This window comes from Gavia stellata, chromosome 15 (genome assembly GCF_030936135.1).
Source record: "Gavia stellata isolate bGavSte3 chromosome 15, bGavSte3.hap2, whole genome shotgun sequence".
NCBI classification, from domain to species: domain Eukaryota; kingdom Metazoa; phylum Chordata; class Aves; order Gaviiformes; family Gaviidae; genus Gavia; species Gavia stellata.
The window spans coordinates 3,461,136-3,480,496 of NC_082608.1; the positions used below are offsets into that span (position 1 = coordinate 3,461,136).

General features: G+C 37.6%; 1 protein-coding gene across 1 annotated transcript; it reads left to right on the plus strand.

Annotated features, from left to right (window-relative positions):
- Positions 1-66: 66 nt before the first annotated feature.
- Positions 67-18,258, plus strand: PRMT7 (protein arginine methyltransferase 7). The gene is made up of 18 exons (XM_059824791.1): positions 67-96; positions 706-879; positions 1,722-1,758; positions 3,137-3,286; positions 4,730-4,838; positions 5,179-5,291; positions 6,080-6,321; positions 6,464-6,641; positions 7,770-7,897; positions 8,701-8,839; positions 9,332-9,415; positions 10,659-10,706; positions 11,910-11,999; positions 12,660-12,821; positions 15,219-15,293; positions 16,086-16,246; positions 17,373-17,469; positions 18,041-18,258. Exons 2-18 carry the CDS (start codon positions 785-787, stop codon positions 18,197-18,199), a joined length of 2,067 nt encoding a protein of 688 aa, XP_059680774.1. The 5' UTR covers positions 67-96; positions 706-784; the 3' UTR covers positions 18,200-18,258.
- Positions 18,259-19,361: the final 1,103 nt, after the last annotated feature.

Here is a 19,361-nt window from a genome sequence, read left to right on the forward strand (position 1 = left end):
GGCCGGCGCCTCGCCCCCACCGGGGTACCCCCCCGCCCCGCCGCGCGGTGCATGCCGGGCAGGTGGCGGCTCGCGCGCGGTGGGGCGGCCTCAGGGGTAGGTGGTGGTGGTGGTGCCGCGGCCGCTCGCGGCCCTGAGGGGGAGATGAGGGCCGCGGCTTCTCGGGGCCGCCGCGCTGGTTTCGGGCGGGGGCTAGCGAAGGGCGTTCTCGCCGTCTCCCGTCGCAGCCCCTTCCTGAGGTGGGGGCGGGCCTGGGGCGGGCCTCTGCCAAGGCGCGGGCGAGCGTCGGGCAGGTGCTTTACTCCGGCCTCGGCCTCCCCCCCGCCGCCCGGGGCCCCAGCCGGGGCGCTGCGGCCGCCGCTCCCCTCGCCGCTGCCCAGGGTTTGCAGCTCCCTCCTCAGGCGGGGTGTGGGGGTCCCCCAGAGAGGGTGGTTGGCCTCTCCTGGCCCGACGTGCTTCGCCTCGGGGGGAGGTGGTGCTTTTCCTTGAGAATTTACTGGTGATTTTTTTTTTTCCCCGGGCTGAGTTCATGAGCAGGGCTGGGTGACAGATTTGAGCTTAAACCATCCTTATGGAAAAAGTGCAAGGCAGTCACCAGTGCTTCTGGCCAAGGCAGGTGTAATAGGGAAAGTGTATGTATGCATCCAGAACTAAAGAGATGTCTGGTGTTTTCATTGGAAGTTTTGTGGGTTTTTTTTTCTACAGCCAGTATTTTGAGTATTATACTGAAGCCAAAGCAACAAAACTGCACGTAATACATAAATAACACAACTTGAGATTGATCATGAAGACCTTTTGTGGAAGAGCTAATCCAACCACTGGTGCAATGGAGTGGTTAGAAGAGGATGAGAACTATGACTACCACCAGGAAATTGCAAGGTATGCTGCAAAAAATAGCTTGTTGTTCCACTAAAGCTACAAAAAAGAGCAAACCCAACTTGTTTTTATGACAGTTTTTGGGTTTATCTCTGTAGAAGTTCCAAGGGCACGAGATGAATAGACTGTAGGACAGTCTAAATGTTACGGTGCCCTGTGTTGTACAGGGCAGAACTGTAAGTGTAGAATTTTGTAAAAGTCTTCTTCAAGCAGTTTCCTTCTAAATTTTTTTATACATTTTCTGAGGTGCTTATCTTGATGCTGTCAGTGACTGAGTTGGGGCAAAATATATTGACTAAATTTCTTTTGAATCCCCAGTGCAGCAAGTAATTGCCAGTTGTCTGTTTCCTGTAGTTACTTTTTAAGAGCTGAATGTAACAGCCAGAGAAGTTGGGAAGATTAGATTTTGGGGTATTTTTAAGTAGTGCAACCCATGAAGAAATGAGGACCGAAGAAATCTAAATCTTGGTAACAAATGATAGACCGTTAGTAGGCTGTCTTTCATCGCTATGTATTGCTCTGTATGAACCTCTATTTGTCCCAGCTGTTATTTCACATCTGTTTGTCCATAGGTCTATGTATTGGGTCCATTGCTGAAGAGAAGATATATGCCAGCAGTTAATTAGTTCATTTATATGCTGATGACCAGATCACTGAAATTACATTATTCCTTAGATTTGGGAAAAGGTTCAGATCCTCAAAGAGTGTGTCAGTTATCTGTGTATTTATGGGCCATGGGGACCAGTTGCCTTAGTAAGAGAAAACAAAGGAGGCTGTATAAAATCTAGCAGTTTTGTTGTGCTTTGCAGTATGTAGGTTTTTGACAGGAATTTTTTTTATTGTAGGTCACGCTATGCAGATATGCTTCACGATAAAGACAGAGTAAGTATAGAAGCAAAAAACTTTTGAATGGTGAGAAAATACCCATTTCCTTTCTCTTGAATAGCTGTCACTGTGTGATTATACAGGTCTCTCTGAAAGATGAAAAATGATCAAATTTGTACCCTTTAAGACACCAGACCTGCTCTTAGATCAACAGATGCCTTCTTACATCTGACGCTAATGTTCTGTTGTTTACTGCAGAACATGATATTTACATTCAGTAGCTGATTTTGCTGCTCTGTGTTTGACATTTTTCACAGAGAGGGCTCATTAGATGAAATTTCAAAGGCTGTAAATGTGAATCTAGGCTTCTTAGTTTTATGGGAATGTAAGTAAAGTCTATCTTTATTCTTTTGTGGTATTTTTAGCTCTTATTTACTGCTTAGGATTGAGAAGAAAATTGAGATACCATATCTACAGGCATGATAAAGTCTGGAGTGAATGGTTTAAATGTTCTTTCTGCTCTAGCCATTTAGCCAACCATTTTGCCAATAACCTTTTTAAAGACTTTTACGGTGCCTACACTATGAGTCTTGAATTCTTATGGAATTGAAACGTGCCAGTGGGATCAGGCATTTAATAAGCCATGTAGAGACAGCAAGTTGTCTCTCAGTAATTAAAACAACTCTGTGAAATTACGTCTCAAAAGTGTTAACTAGAATTGTTCAGAAAGAGATCCAACAGACCTTCCAAATTTATAATGTCCAAAGATAGTGTGTTCTTTGGAAAGGCTTGATAAATCATTTGGAAAGGAATGTCTTACAATAGGCTGTTACGGAGTAAATATAAGCATATCTTTCAATATGTACACTGTAGCTGACAGATGACAGCATTCGGTTTTTTTCCTGTTGTTAATGCTGGTATGCTTGCAGCCCCACTTAATGGTGCATAACCAAAAGCCAGTATTTACATATGTTGTTTTTCATGTACAAATGTTTTTCAGTAGGTGCAGAGAGTAATCTAAATCCAAGATACTTTAGCTCTTGTGCTGTCATAGGTACTATTTGAGTGGTGCTGCAGGGGAAAAGTAATCAGAAAAACAGTAGTATCTCACATGGATCTTATTATTATCTGCTCCAGAAACTATATTGCATTTGTAAATTATGCATGTGCTGTAAATAGTTGAGTGATTAATGACAATGTGAATATTGTGATAAAGATTGATGTACTTTAAATGGACCGATCCCCCCCAAACCACTTGCTTTTGCTGAAAATGGCTTTGGTGTGACTGTTATAGCATAAAGAATGTCTGTAGGCCTTTTTCTGATCATAAACTCATAGTCGGAGAATGCAAGATTTCTGCACAAAAATTAAGAGTATGAAAGGATAATAGGTTGCTGATCTTTTTTTTTTTTCCTTCTCTTTTTCTTCTCCACAGAATGTGAAATATTACCAAGGTATTCGTGCTGCAGTGAGCAGAGTAAAAGAAAGAGGTGAGAAGGCAATTGTTCTTGACATAGGGACTGGCACAGGACTCCTGTCTATGATGGCAGCTTCAGCAGGTGCAGATTTCTGCTATGCAGTTGAGGTAAGCATTTGCTACGGGTTGCACATACTTCTGCGTGCATGTTCATAGCCTCTTTTTAGAGCTTCAGTGCAGTTGTTCTGTCTGCATGATCAGTGGAGTGGATGCATTTGCGATTTTGTATTCGGGCTTCTGAAGTGCGAGCTTGATAGTTTTTATGTGTCAAAACCACTTAGGTCTTACAAGAATATAGCTGAAAAGGTATAGTACATTTTTCATTTTGGGGGCAGTTTCTGTAAATGCACAGATTACAATTACTAAGTCAAGTTTTATTGTATCCTGTCTTCTCTACTTCTTATCAAAACTCCAGTGTAGTATGTAAAACTTTTAACCAAGTTTTTGAAAAACGTGAGTATTCTCTAACCGTATTGCTGATCTTCATAAGTTTCAACTCTTGGAGATGGGTTCTCAGACCACTTAATCATAACATGGCTACCACATAGTAATAAAGAGACTGTCTCATCAACTGAATTTTCCATCTCTTTGTGATTAGATAGAGCATCTCCTTTATTATTGGCAGTTAAGAAACATCCTGATGGTCATTAGCAGCCATTACTCATATTAAGGATAGTAACAGGAACATTTTGGCCAGTTTAGCTTTTTTTTAACGCATCGGAAGAAACAAAGAGAAGATTCACTTGTCTGTAGGTCGTAGTTGAAAGAGTGCTGTGTGATTTTTATCCAAGTAAAAATAGATGTTTTTTTAAATCTAGGATTTTATCCTATGGTCATTTTTCGGGGACAGTCCTCTTTCATGTTGATACAGGAAGCAATCAGGGAGGGTTGTGCTGGTTTCCAAAGCGGCCACAAATGTCTTCTCTTACGTAGTCAGATTGTGTGGCTGAGTAGAATATTTTAAAACTTTGAGTTTAAAAAATGGATATGGACATTAAGCCCTTTCAACACATTCTTCATCGTTCTGTTATTTTCAAGCTACGTACTCTGTCTATTCTTCTCTTCGTTCTGAAGGAAACAAAAATTCTCTTCACAGTTATGCTGTTGATAAAAGCAGATTTTTGGCATATTTCATTGATCATTTCAGTGCTGGTTGGTTTGGGTTCTTTAATTAATGAATTAATTTTATGTCTTGAGCACAGATAAGTCTCTTGGGGCCTCTCTTGATGCATATATATATCTTTATTTTTAAAAATAAACAAGTTTGTTTAATATAAATGCTAAAATATTCTTAATGTGTATTCTTGTCTTTCAAAAGTTGAATTGGGGTAGCTTTTGGAGACAGCTAACGGTTTGTAACAATGATGTTGGAGCTCTATGAACTTTTGAAGTTAGGCTTGCTGTCTTGTTTCATGGTAATGAACTTCAAACATAGGAAAAGATACAGATGTTAAATTTTTGCAGGACTAAATACACTGCATTTTGTGTTGTCCTTTCATTTTTGAACGCTAATGTTAGCTTACCAGTTTGTTATACTCTTGCTGTTTACAGGTTTTCAAGCCCATGGCTAATGCTGCTGTGAAGATAGTGGAGAAAAATGGTTTTCGTGACAAGATCAAGGTAATCAACAAGCACTCCACTGAAGTCACAGTTGGCCCAGGTGAGAAAAATAGGCTAGGGTTAAAAAAATTGGCAAGTACCTCAAAACCATGAGAAGGAATATGTCTTATTCTTATTTTCCATATGGTTTTAATTAGAACAAGCAAATCCTTTACTCTCTAGAAAGTAACATTGGAAGTCTACTACAAAAGGAAGTGTTGTAATAGTATTTCAGTAGTCATTGGTATTTCATAGTAAACTTCTAAAGGAAAATAATTTGCACTCTTTAGCAGGTTCTCTAACAGGAATAATTTTTTTTTAATTACTTGTGTTTTCAGGATAGCATCTTCTTGAAAGACATATAAAGTATTAATATTACAATATTAAATTGTGTCTTTTAGATGGAGATATGCAATGTCGTGCAAACATCCTGGTAACCGAATTATTTGATACAGAGCTGATAGGAGAAGGAGCTTTACCAACCTATGAGCATGCACACAAGTATCTTGTACAGGTAAGAAAATAGAAATTGATAGTGTGTCACGTTTATCCCTAGAGAAACTTCTGTCTTTTTTGGAGTAGGATAGAGATTATGCTTGATTTAGGCTTCTGTATCCTTTGTAAATACACTATCAGCTGTGCTAATTTCTTATTCAGTGAATAATTTACTAGATTAATTCCTAGAATGAAGCTATTGGAGTTTATGTTGTAAATAGCAGGTTCTGAAATTACACTTAGTTGCTTTGTGTTAAAACCAATAACTTGCTGGTTAACAAATGTCTTTCAGAAAGGCATCCAGTTCTGATTTGGAGCTTTCCTTAGTAGTTTGTTCCAAGATGGTTTAAAAAATGAAATTCTCCTCCTAAATTTGATGGTCTTCACCTCCCAGGCATTGGTTCGGGTTTTTTTTCCTAAGGAGCTCCTGCTACTACGCATGCTTTTTGCCTGTGGAAATACTTTAAACACTGTAATCAAATTAATACCTGGGTTTTTTGACATCTAATCCATAGGTATAATTTTAGGGCTTTCTCTTTTACCCTTTCTAATTTTTTCCTTTAATTAACATGTGGATGGCAAAACTTTATTTAGGTTTCTAGGTTTCATTTCACTGGTTTTACATACAAAGACAATAGCACTCCATAACTTTTTACTGCTCTCCATATATAACTATAAATTGTCATTAGTCTTTTTTTCTTGGACTTCACAGTTAGCTCTTAGTTCACAGTGGCTCGAATTTAATTCTTATGCATGTTAATAAGTCAAACTTGTTGAATGCGTTTACCCTTTGTTTTGAACACTCAGGAAGGATGTGAGGCAGTGCCTCACAGGGCAACAGTGTATGTCCAATTAGTGGAATCCAAAAGAATGTGGTCCTGGAACAAACTGTTTCCTGTTCATGTCGAAGCAGAGGATGGTGAAAAAATTATTGTCTCCCCTTCAGAAATGGAGAACTGTCCAGGTGTTCCTTCTGTTTGTGATATCCAACTGAACCAGATGCCTTCAAGTGACTTCGTTATCCTTAGTGATGTGGTGACAATGTTCAGGTAAGGTAGGCATTGTATTGTTCAAAACAAAATTTTCTTGTTATGCCTTTTATATAAGTTGTGTATTCAGCTTAGGAAGCTGGGGAGAATTTCTGAAGAATGCTGAACTATTTCTTTTTACAATTTTCATGCTTCTCTGCAGTGTGGATTTCAGTAAGCCAGTAAGGAGTGCTTCTACCTACTATAGAGTGCAGCTGCAGCCTGTAAAATCTGGCAAGGCACAAATCGTACTTTCCTGGTGGGATATTGACATGGACCCCTCTGGGATGATAAATTGCACAATGGCTCCATACTGGGTAAAATCCACTTCTGCTTTACAGGTAAAATCCTGAGCCTTCAGTTACTATCATCAGATGACTATGAGTAATTCTTTTGAGTAGAGGCCATACTGGGTGTTGTAAGCAGCTGTCCCTTGAACTGTATAGGGACTTTGCTAATGTTTTATGTGTTGGAAGATGCTAAATAAGCAAATCATAGAAATGTTAACTATAGTATGTACCCGTTTTAGGTTTTCTTTGATGTAAAACTTAAATCTAAGCTTTAATGTAAAGCTTAAAAACTGAAGCTGTCTTCCAGATGTTTTTATTTTCTTTCTTTTATTTCTTTTACTTTCAAGAAATAAAACAAAGATGTCCACATATTTTTCCTTCACTAGTTTCTATCCCTGATCAAAATATTAGTCTGTGGTTTGCTTCCATGTAGTTCTTCTATTAAATTTCCAAATGAGTGTTAAGTTTATGGTAATACATTATACTCCTATTAAAAAAGGCTGGTGTGGGAAAATGTAGGTTGGTACTGGATAATTAGGGGAACAGGAGATCACTATTAAATCAGATTCCTGTGTTTTTATATGAATGTATTTACTAGTAGGATGAACTTTGTCAAAAGGAAGCTACAGAATGATTGTTTGCACTTACCATGTTTGAGAATAAAATTTGAAACTATCAAGCTTCAGGTTAGAATGACCAATGAGCTTGGAGTATTTGCAGTGCAGGAAAGAGCTTTTTGAAACACAAAATAGTTGTGCTGTCATATCAGAGTGACGCTAAGTGACCTCATTTGATACATGAGGCTCCAATCATGGGTCACTGTCAGCGATTCAATACAGGTGTCTAACGTAAGTGAACTATAGAGGTGAAACAGCATTAATAAATGCAACTGTATTTTGGATTTGTTTTTCATTTGATTAAAAGACAAGCTTAGCTAGTCAGCAAGCCAGCTGTCTCAGGCTTATTCTGTTGTAAGAAATCTGTGCAAAGTACATTTATTCAATATATGGTATTAGTCTTTATTCAGCCTTGCTAATGTGAGCAAGATTCTTTCAACTAGTCGTACATCAGGGCTTCAAAGTTGTGCCATTCTTACTAGTTGATTTCCTGCTATTTGTTTACTTTCCATTTACTATTTATGAGTTACTTCCTAAGGTTTTGTTTATCAACCCTTTTCAGTGGAGAGATCACTGGATGCAGTGTGTATATTTTCTTCCAAATGAGGAGCCAGTTCTCCAGGGTGAGAAGGTGTACCTGACTGCCTGTCGTGATGAGTACTCTGTGTGGTATAAGCTGCAGAAAGCCAGGTAACAATACATGTGTGTGAAAAAGGGTGGTGTTTTAATCCAAGCTTGAGTATTTGCTGCTCTTAGAGCAGCTGTTTTGTTGAAGAGCAAGCTAAGAACCTAAAGACTAGAAAATTATTAAAAGCCACTTCATGGGCAATGCACAGGTGAAAAAAAAGGTTATGCATAAAAACCAGTTGAGGTTTGGACTGCAGGCTCCTACCTTATACCTGGTGGCGTTCTGTGATAGAGGAACAAAAAACACTCATGGTTGGTTCCTGGAAACCCTAAAATATAGCTCAGCTGAGCTGGCATATAGGTAAAGGAGTGAAAAAACTGCCATTCTGTCTCCATTTTCTATTTTCCTAGTCAGCACTGTCTTTTTGAGATTAATGCCTTTTGCTCAAATTAAAAGGAGCTTAGTCATGTTGGTTGCGATGACAATAGCAGCTAATGTTTTTAAAAATCAGTACCAGCTTTAAAAGTTAATGTCTGAGTTTTATGTGCCTTTTTTAATTAGGAATTCAAACGAGTAACTTTCTTCTAAAAGATCAAAGCCTAAAATACCTAACCATCACAGTTAGTGGGAAAGTTAGGGGGGTTCTTGGTTTTGCCCTTTAAAAAAGGTGAAAACTGCCCTTTTCTCTTCTTTTCATTTGGAAATGCAAAGCTACAAAAATGTCCCTGGAGAACTAGTAAATTTGAACAAGTAACATTAGACTCCATATGCATTACAGTGCATACTAGCTAAAACATAAATGTGCCTGTTTGCAAAAACATGTTACCGATGCTGTAGTTAATACTTCATGGAAATATTTTTCCAGAGAAGAGGAGAATAAAGCAGATGCTCGTGTTGAGAGTCCCGTTTGTAGATGTCAGGCTCATCTTCTTTGGAATAGACCACGCTTTGGGGAATTAAATGATCAGAACCGAACACGCCAATACATCACGTCTTTGATGAAAGTGAGTGCATGTTGCCTGTAGGTTTTTTGGCTTCTGTGATAGATGCGTGTATTGTTTTATTTGCAGTAATTATTTATGGAATTTGTTTCTCCCTTGCTAAAGGTCTTTGCTCAGAAAGTATATTTTATTTACATCAGCAGATTTAAGTTATATTTTGTCATGAAAACTTTGGTATTTTTTAAATTGTAAGCAGCCATTTTTGCATAGGAATTTGTAGCAGCTCTGTGTGTATTTGTTAGAAGGAGTATTGGTAGTTGTATAAAGACACCCAATATATTTTTGTGTAAACTTTTTCTGACCTGGAACAAGGGATTACATGAATGTTTCTTAGAGTATTCTGTTCTGCTTTAAGGGGTTGTATTAATCACTGTATCTCCCAGTCCTTATTTGATATGAGTGTATAAAGTGGGAAGAAAATGCCACCAAAATGTCTAGAATTTGAAAACTTTTTCATCTGGAATAGGAATAACAATGACTATTTATTTTCTGTAGGTTCTGAAAACAGATAGTGTTTGCCTTTGTATCAGTGATGGCAGTCCGCTGCCTGTGCTGGCTCACTACCTTGGAGCAAAGCAGGTACCGTACTTCTTCCTGTTTTTGTCATCCTTGCGTTTTAGCTTGGTATGTTTAGTTCTCTCATATAGTTCAGCATTTACAGCCCATTATTTAATTATTTCCAGTGCCTCTTCAGTGACAAGTGAGAAGGAGGCTCCCATTGTGTTGAAGTGGAGGTTAAATTAATCTCTGATCAAGCTGAAATCTAGGGAGCTAGTAATTACTATTTTTGATGTTTACCAGTGTGTAGCCTTGAATGAAAGTGGTGGTCCTCATTGCCCGCTGATTCCTGTTTGCCATCTTACATCTTGGTGCGTTTGGAAATACTCTTTCTACTGACCTAAATGTCTGGTTTTGTTTTTTTCTTTTATGTTTGCAATTCCATAATTACATTTATTATCTGATCTGAAGTGGAAGGTCTGTAACAGCAAGATAGGAAGCAGTAAGAATACTGAGTCTGTGTAAATTGAGAGCTGAGAGCTGCCTGGCTGTCTCACTTATGTATACACCTTACTTGATGTGTTCTCTCATGGGGCTTTTCAAACTAAAATCTACCATAGTTGGACTGAACATCTGGGAATTTGTAATGTAATATAATCCTGAGAAGATGCTAGGCAATTCATAGAAATAAACAAACATGCTGAGTTAAACCAGTGATCCGCGGCCCACCTATTTTTGTCTTAAGTAGCGGCTAGTCACAGCCGACTACTGAGGAGAGAGGAAATGAATGGGGCAGACAGCGGTTTCCATAGTATTTTCCTAGCCCTGTAGCAGCATATTGCCTAACTATTCACCAATTTTGAATAAAACCTATTTTTTTTTTTTTCTTACTTCAAAAGGCTGGTGTGCTGCATTGCACATCTGAGCTCTTTCCAGCTGATACAGTCACATCATGTAAAACAGTGCTTACAAGGAGTAAGCACTACAGGAGGTTGATTCAACACACTGGCAATATGCTTGCACTTGTTCAGGAGTAAATATATGCCTAGAGCAAATGTTATTATGCCATGTGCATCTTAAAAATGGAAAATAAATATTTGCATTCTGTTGGGTTTTTTCTTGTATGGCTGTGAATTTATCCTGTAGTTACTGGGGGTGTTTTTGTTGTTAAAAAGGTACATGACAGTGGGCTGTGGAATAGATACATGGTTCTTGTGAACTGTGTTCACTAGGGCATCAAAATAGTTCCTTCATTGTTAATTTACATACTTTTAAATTGAAAATTATAAAGCTAGTTTGACTAACTGTTGTGTATTTTCTTTAGGTGTTTACATTAGAAAACTCTGCTGTGTCCTGTTCTGTTATGGAAAAAGTGAGTATTCCGTTTTCTGTTAAAGCAGTATATGAACTCGTGGCATTTCTAAGGCCAGAGCTGATGCCTTTGGTTGTCCTTGCATCAATTGCTTGGAGGTTAAATCAGTTTAATGAATGTATTTGATTATAACTGTTTGACAAGACTGTGGGAGGTGGGGTATGTTGGGGGGGGAGGAGTTCTTATTTTTTCCTGGTATCTGTACAGAGCTTTATGCAAATAGTTGGAGGAATACATCCCATTGGAGATATCTCCAATCTCATAGCTTTAGCCAGAAGCCAAATAGGCTTCCCACTGGGGAAGTTGAGCTGAGCAGAGGGAATGATGGTTGCCAGTGCTTGATCCCTCCTTGCAGATGCCTGTTGGCTTGTCTGCTTGAGCTGATGTTCTGCTGCCCTCATTGCATTGGTGATAAAAGCCAAGCTGTTTATTTCTGAGGGTTAGTGGAATGTGAGAGCATCCCATAGCTTGCACCAGTCGTACCGGCAAAGTGGCATCTAGCAGTTCTGTCTCCCAGCTGAGACAAGTTGGGAATGCCTGCTCTGCTGTTTGGCTCTCAGGAGACAGTAGGCAGTGGGTCTTAACTGCAAGCGGTGTTTCAGCTGCTTCCTTGGGGTAGAGCACAGAAGGCCCTGCTAGCAGAGTGAAGGCTGTTCAGGAGAGGCAGCTAATATCTAAGAAGTGACTGTAGGCAGCTTCCTGAAGTCATCGTTCGGCTGTGTCTGTTTTAGTTGGCACTACGTATTTGAAAGAGGTCTATCTCAGCATATGGCTTAGGAGTACAAAAACATGAACGGTAGGCAAACTGGAACACAAACCTGGTCTCAAACAGAAGCCAAATATGCAGTGTATTCATAGTTGAAGCAATTTTTATCTTTCTTGACTGTCCTTCCCATATGCTTCAAAGTAAAAATGAATGAAGGTGAGGCAACTTTTGTGTTATCTGCCTTTTTAGATTCTTAATTGAAGGAATATGTAGGGCATGTGCTTTAGTTCAGTAGGTGTGACATGTTGGCTCTAAGTGCATGCACCCTTCAAGAATAGATGTGTATCATCCTGATGAGTTATGATAGGCAGTTTTTCAAAAATACCTTTTTGCTATTGGTTTATTTTTTGTTTAATAAAATTATTATTTTGGTATGGTTTTGAGTCTCAGCTGTAGCTTTTGATAAAGGCAGTATGCTACTTTTTTTTTTTTTAAAGTTTTTTAAAGCAAATCATCTTGAAGATAAAATTAAAATAATAGAAGCACGTCCTGAGTTGCTGACGTCTTCTCATTTGGAAGATAAAAAGGTATGTTGTCCCATACTGAATTTCAGTGGGGTAGTGGGGAGTGGAAGGTGAAAAAGAATCTTGCTTTCCTACTGAGCTACTGTAACCACAATGAATCCCATTATATCCCAGTTCATATAAAGTGTAATGAGTAGACGGTTCAGACCTTGTCCCACTGAAACTAGATGAGGCTTAGTCTAGAGGCTGTGTGAGGGTTTTTGCTTTGTTGTTGAAAGGGTATGACTTCCCTTCCTGCATAATCTACACCAGTTGTAAGAACAGTTAAACTGGTTTAACTGCATATGTTGTACAAGGCTGTAGCTCTTCTTTCTCAAGCCACTCAGAAGATTGCAGTCTATTTGGAAGTACTAACATCCTTAAATTAAAAATTTCAAAATTCTATCACTCTTATTACAAAGTCTTTCAACTTAAAACTGCAGTATTTTCTCTCAAGCTTTGTTGCAGGAAAATTCATTTTAGAATTTTCTAACTAAAAACACAAAAAGATGTCTGTTGTGCAGTATATACAGTAGTTAAATCCTTATGGAACAGTAGAAGTTTTTTTCTAGATGACTTCACTTGCTATATTGCATTGTCAACTATTGAAGATATAAACAGCCTGTGTTACTGAGTTGTTGTTCTTTATTATAATCCTTTTTATCTCCTCCTTTCTTTGCCAAGATTTCTGTTCTTTTGGGAGAGCCATTTTTTACTACGAGTTTGTTGCCGTGGCATAACCTGTATTTCTGGTATGCTCGGACAGCTGTGACCAGTCACCTTACCAGCAATGTCACTGTCCTACCTCAGTCTGCTTCTTTGCACATGATGATTGTGGAGTTTCAGGTGAGATTGTTTAGAACTATCCATTTGATATTTACACAAATCCACTTAAAATTGAGTACTCTTCCAGGATATTTTAACAAGAAGTTTATCTCATCTTAATACTGTCCACTTCGATATGTTTTGCACTTACCACCTGAGGAAAGAATGTTTGACACCTTGAAGATGAGTTCTACTATATCAGCCATCTCTTGTCAGAAAATTAACTTAGGAATTTTACCACTTTAAATGAGAGGGCTGAATGTTTTAAAATATTTCTTTAGATTAGAGAGAGATTGCTGAAGCATGTGAGAATGTGGTTATTTATAAAATTTTATATTGTGCAAAATAACAGGTTTTTAAATGATGCTTTACGAGTATAAGACTGTAGGCAGCATTCATAATTGCATGGGGTTTTTTTAACCACTTGAGGCTGTGCGGAGTTCTAAATTTGAGCATAATAGAGGCCACACCTTAAAAATACTTTGTACAATTTCTGAAAGATGACTTTTCAAAGGTATAAACTTTTGCAGTTAAGGACTTAGTAAAGTAAAGTAAAGATTGTGAAGAGTTCACCTACAATGGTGATGGAAATTAAATAAGTACTTTCATAATTCATATGCAAAGTTTTTGTCCAGTAGCTTAAGCGAGGGAACTCTTTAGTCTGCAAGTGTGTAAATAAAATATACATATCTATAAATTAAAAAAAGCCTATAATCTAATGTATTTTCACATAAACATAACTTTCAGTTTATCTGTTAAAAATGCCAGCTCTTTTCTCTCTCTTTTGTTCCCTCTGTCTGGTTCACCAGCTGTGTAGTTTTGGGTCTGAGCCTTCTCTCCCTTAACAGTTTCCTTCTTTGAATGCTCTTTAACCTTTTTCTCTTACTTCCACCTTCAATATGTGCATGTAAAAATATGTATGTTCTTTTTCCCTGTGGGACTAAGCAATTACGCTGCAAGTTTTCACATACCTTTCAGTTTTCTGCAAAAATGTAGAGACTTTAAATATATACTGAGTAAATAATGTAAATCGGAATCTTGTAATAGGAAGCAGATATTTAAGACTAATCAATGGTAATCAGATTGAAATAAGCAGTTAATTTTAACTCCATGCTGTCTTACCTAGAGGATTTACTTCCCTATAACTCAAAACATTTTGTAAGGAAGTAAGCATTATTCTCTTCATGTTCTGGATGAGGAAACTGAAGCATGCGGAATGATGACTTAAGATTATTCAGCAATCTAGTAGCAGAGTGTAGAGTAACGTTCATGTCACCTGAACCTCAGTTTTACACTTTTATGTACAGGGTTGTGTTCAGAGATGATTCCACATAGCTGTTTTGGTAGAACATTTTAACTTGTGTTTCGTTCCATTAAGCTATTCCAAAAGCTATTGCTTTAATTTTACATTTTCCTCTTTGTTCAGTAGTGAATCTAGACTCAAAGACTAGAATCTGTGGGGTTTTTTTAAATAACCTCTGCATTTACCAGTTCTTGGTTAGACAGAAGGAACAGGCATAGTGTTGTAAGGTATTCTGCAGAACTGCTGTTCTGTAGGCTATTCTGCCTTGTCAGAATAGGGATATGTCATTACATTTAAGCAATTAACAAACGCTGGATCCAGGAGAAAGAATTTGATGAAATTACTTCAGTTATAAACTTGTTTAGTCCATAATTGCTTTTGATAGTTTTATCAGGTATACCATTCAGAAAGTCTTCATAGTCTTTCTAGTTCATGCTGTATTCAGGCATAAATTATGACAGCATCTATTTAAATCTGTAGCAGTCCTGCTGCCATCTTGTAAAGCAGGAACATTTGCGGTTGCTAAGTTCAACAATGAACAGGTAATAAAATGTATATAACCACAGCTAGTGAATGTTCTTGTTCTATTAAGAGACCATTAATGCAATCTAAGAAAAGGTAAAAGTTGAACTGAATCATTGCCTGTCCAGGGGATTGTTGAAGTCAATGAGAGGCATAGTATGAAGTGCTAAAATGATTTTACTAATCTTTGGAGTACTAAAGGGAAGTATGGTAGTCCAATAGGCTGTAAAATGTTTGATGCAACTGGGAGCACTCGCCTGTGCTGGGTAGTGGAAATGGGGGGGGCTGTAAGGGTTTAATTCTGGCAAATCCATACCTACTCTAAAGTAAGCTATGCATAGAGATGGTAGGAAGTGTGGCACGTTCTTTAGAGGAGTTGAAAACAGTGGCTAAAGAATCAACTGACTTGCAAATATTTTCCCAGAATTACACTATCTTCTAATTCTTGCAGTAGTTCTAATGGTTTACTAATGTATAGATAGTAAAGAGTCTTTATCTGACTTGTTATCAAATGTCTAATCTAGAGCTAAAATTATTTTAAGATTTCCTATTTCTTTTAATAAAGCCAAATAAAATCCTGTTTCCTTTTTTAGGACTTATGGAGAATCCGGAGTCCATGTGGCACCTGTGAAGGTTTTGATGTCCAGACTATGGATGATATGATTAAAGTAAGAAGACTGAAAATAGTTTCAGCAAAAGTCTCAGCAAAACAGAACAAAACTCACTTTGGCTTAAAAAAGTATTTAGTGACTGTTGAAAAACTTGTATGTTAGGCAGAACGCCATTGGTTTAGTTTTTCATAAATACAGTGGCTATTTAGTTCTTGCAAAACAGTAACTTCTGTGGCATGCGTTTTGGGGTTGTATGTTTCTTGTCATTTGACAAGCTCTTGAGTACCTTGCACTGTTCCGAAAATACTTCTGTTCGTTCAAAAAGAAAAATACTGTTCTCAAAATTTTATTCTGAGCTTGAAATCAAATCGTCTGGGAATTGTTCATAGATGAATCCTGCTGCCCTTACTTGCCCTTGCAGGTACTTTTGAAGGAGAAAAAAGCTTTTTGACTTCCGAGAAATAGATACGAAGGGTGAGATTTATTTGTATCAATTTCTAGAGCTGAATTGTCGATATCCATACTTGAGTTAGCCATTTAGACTGCCTTTATAGTCATCGTGGAGGACTACAGGCAGTTCTAGAGTAGAATGCATCTTAAGGGAGAAGAAAAGTTAAATGCATTGTGTTTTGAAAGTGCCTGTTTCTGTTTCACTACTGAGGACCAAAGTCATAGCAATTACTTCATGCACGTAGTACATACTTTCCCTTGTGCCTAAGAAGTGCAGTCCTGTTCTCTTGCAGCTTTATTGCTTAAATACTCTGTGTTCAGGACACATAATTAACGTGAAAACAAGGACTGTTTGCCTTTGGATTGTTTTCAGATAGTTTTATTACTTTCTTTCTTCAGAATTCTCTGAATTTTAGGGAATCCAAGGAAGCAGAGCCTCACCCTCTGTGGGAATATCCTTGCAAGTCACTTTCTGACCCCCAGGAAGTTTTGACGTTTGACTTCAGAAAGACTGTACCGCAACACTGTCTCAGCACAGAGGGTTCTGTAAATCTTTTACGGTGAGTTTTGTCATTGCATTAAATATTCTTGTCATCATCCTTTTTTTTTTTTTTAACCTCATATTCAAGCTCTTTGTGTATTACAGTTAACTAGTGGGGACATACTTGACAGTTTTTAATAATGTGACCTAAAGTTGTGGAAGTTACTCTGACACAGATTTCCTGTGACTATTCACAATAGGCTATAACAATAAGGGTAATTTCTTAGATAATATGCCTGTATTTCAAAAATAACATTTTTCTAGATATTACCATGATTTAAAATTGAAATAGATTACTTTGTAGTTTAGGTAAAATAAATAATTGTCTGTATGTTTTTAATCTTTCCATTTGTTCCCTATTGCTGAGTTCTTGCAGAACAAGCTCCCTTTTAGCTTTCCAAATTATTCTGTTTAATAGCTTTAAAGTGTATGCTATTCTTCCTTTTAACTATAATTCTGACAATCTTGATATTTGTCACATGTCTTCTGAGATATTTTTCTCTATAATCTAACTACAGATTGTACTTAATTCTGTTCAAACTTGAAATGCTATTAAGAATTAAAAGCAGAGGAAAGTTATTTTTAACTATCTAGAGCTTATGTAACTCAAACGCTGCTGTAATTATATGTTTCTCTTTGTGAAATAAAATTCAAGGTTTCACAAAATTCAGAACTATCTGTTTTGGGGTCTCTGTGCCTTTGCACCAGTTGTTGTATTTACAGGCAACACGCGAGCATGACCTCTGCTCCTTGTGGAGCAGACACTTGAAGTGAGATGGTATGTGTGGTAAAGATTGCCTCAAAATTCAGAAGTGATAGAAGCTGGGGTCTCAGAAGGAAGTACTCTCCAAATATGTCATATAATTTATGCCATGTTATCGAATGCCCATTAAATGACTGTGGTTCTGAGCAGATTTACTCATGACATATTCTCCTCTTCCTTGTCTTTTTTTAGATTTCATATCTGCAGATACTTTAAGAGTTGCTACCTGTTTACCAAAACATTCAACTGTTCAACTTTTTTTCAAGGAAATAAGTTATTCATGCTTTTACATCTCTCAGCTAAACTATTGAGGAATGGGTGCAGTGTTTAAGCTGTCAGTATTGTATAAAGTAACAGGTTTTGATCTTCCACCTCTCCCCAGGAAAGGAAAGAGCCATGGAGCAGTTCTGTGGATGGAATATCATCTTGCTGCTGATATCTCCGTTAGTACAGGACTGATGCAAATTTCAAATGAAAAGGTATTTCTTCAATCTATTTTATTATGTCAAAGTCTATCTGATTACAGTGCTGAAAAATGGGTCTCTGTTGGCCATGCTTGGTTTCTGTAGTGCTCTTTGTTACCCTGTTTGAATACTATGTAGACAGAACTGGTAGAACTATCTGATTGTGTTTTTGGGGGGAGCAGGAGATGTACCTTAAAATGGGAGAGGCTGAACTGGATCCAAATGCTCCCATAGTTTAGAACCACATTCAGAACTTAAATGTGATGCTAGCTCAAAGTAGAATTTATTCATACAAATCACTTTTCTCAGTTTAACAAAAGCAAAAATTTTGAGGGGAAGGAGGAAGTATTTTTGGTATTCTATCTAAATAATTCTTTGACCAAATCCATTTTTTCCTCTACGACTTCACTGTGCAGTGTAGCATATGGTATTTCAAGTTACATATTCCTATAATGGAACAAATGGAAGTGGTAACTATCTGATCATCGTATACTGAACTGGGAACAAGAACTCTTACTGCATTATTACTGTCTAGTAATAATATCATAGAGTTTTGACTGCTTTCACTTTTAACTCTCTCCTGTAGGGAAACTGTGAATGGAATCCTCACTGCAAGCAAGCTGTCTATTTCTTCAGTTCTGTTATTGAATCAGAAACTCTGTCAGACCTTCCTAGTGCTGTCACATACGCTATAAATTTTGACACAAAGACAGGAGAGATTGCCATGGATTTTAAGCTATTGTAAAATATTTTCCTTTTACTCATGTTCCTTAATTATAATAAACATATATAGTACTTTTTTGTATGGCAGAGGGACTTTTTTATTGTGCTCAGAGAGCAAACCGACTGGTCTGAAATAGGCTTTAAATCTTTTTGGTTTTGTATTCCAAATACATAGTTAGGGAGGTAGAGAGGAGCCTTTTCCTAAGGACAGGTATTCCTGACAGGGTTTATATACATACTTGTCTTACTTGTATATACATACTTTTTTATACACATACTTGTTATCATCTGTTTCAGTGTGAAACTCTGGTATTTTGGGCTTTTGAATAATGTTATGGAGCTACAAGACAGTTGACTTACTGGTTATTTCATGGCATAGCAGTGGATAAAGACACTAAACCTTACACTAACATTAGGTAAAAGTGAGTTAAACTCATGTATTTCTAGGCTTTGCTCTTGTCACTGTAAAATGGGAAATAATATTCAGAGTGCACAAAAAGAAATCCCAAGTCAAGCTACAGATATATATATATGTAAAAGTACACTTAATAGGGAGAAGGAAACAGTTTAGCTGCTCGCAGACTTGTGTAAGTTGTGGCTAGTATTAAACTGAAATGGTCAGTGAATTAAACTGTGATGCAATGACATTCTGCTGGAGTCCGAGATGCTGCATTTCTGAAGAGAAATTTGCCAGTGACCAAAGTCTGGAAAGGCGTAACTGGAAATTAGAAAATGTACATATTCAGGTTAATTGGAAGTGACAAACTGATGGTACTCTGACCAGAAACAAAAGAAAAAGAGCTGTAGTCTAAAAAACTGGCAAACCTTTAGGAGATACGTAATATGCATTATATGATCAAAAATGTGGCGTTATACTCATTCCGTCAGAGGTCTAAACAATATCTGCTAGTTTAGCTAAGTTGTGTGTTGTTCTGCAATAGCACACGTCCACAACTCAGGTTTTCTCAGTTGCATTCCAAATCATGTTGGCAGAAATTGTAGTGTGTGACCATGTGTGTTGCAATTAATTCTGCTTTAAATGAACAATGAATTGGTGTATCCGTTTTGTATGTGTGACCTATTAAGGGAAATAGAAAATCAGTGTACTGCCGGTCCTAAATTGTGTCAGCCAGCCGCAGGGATAATTCTGCTTACCAAAGCTACTCCTATTTCCCCTGAGTAGG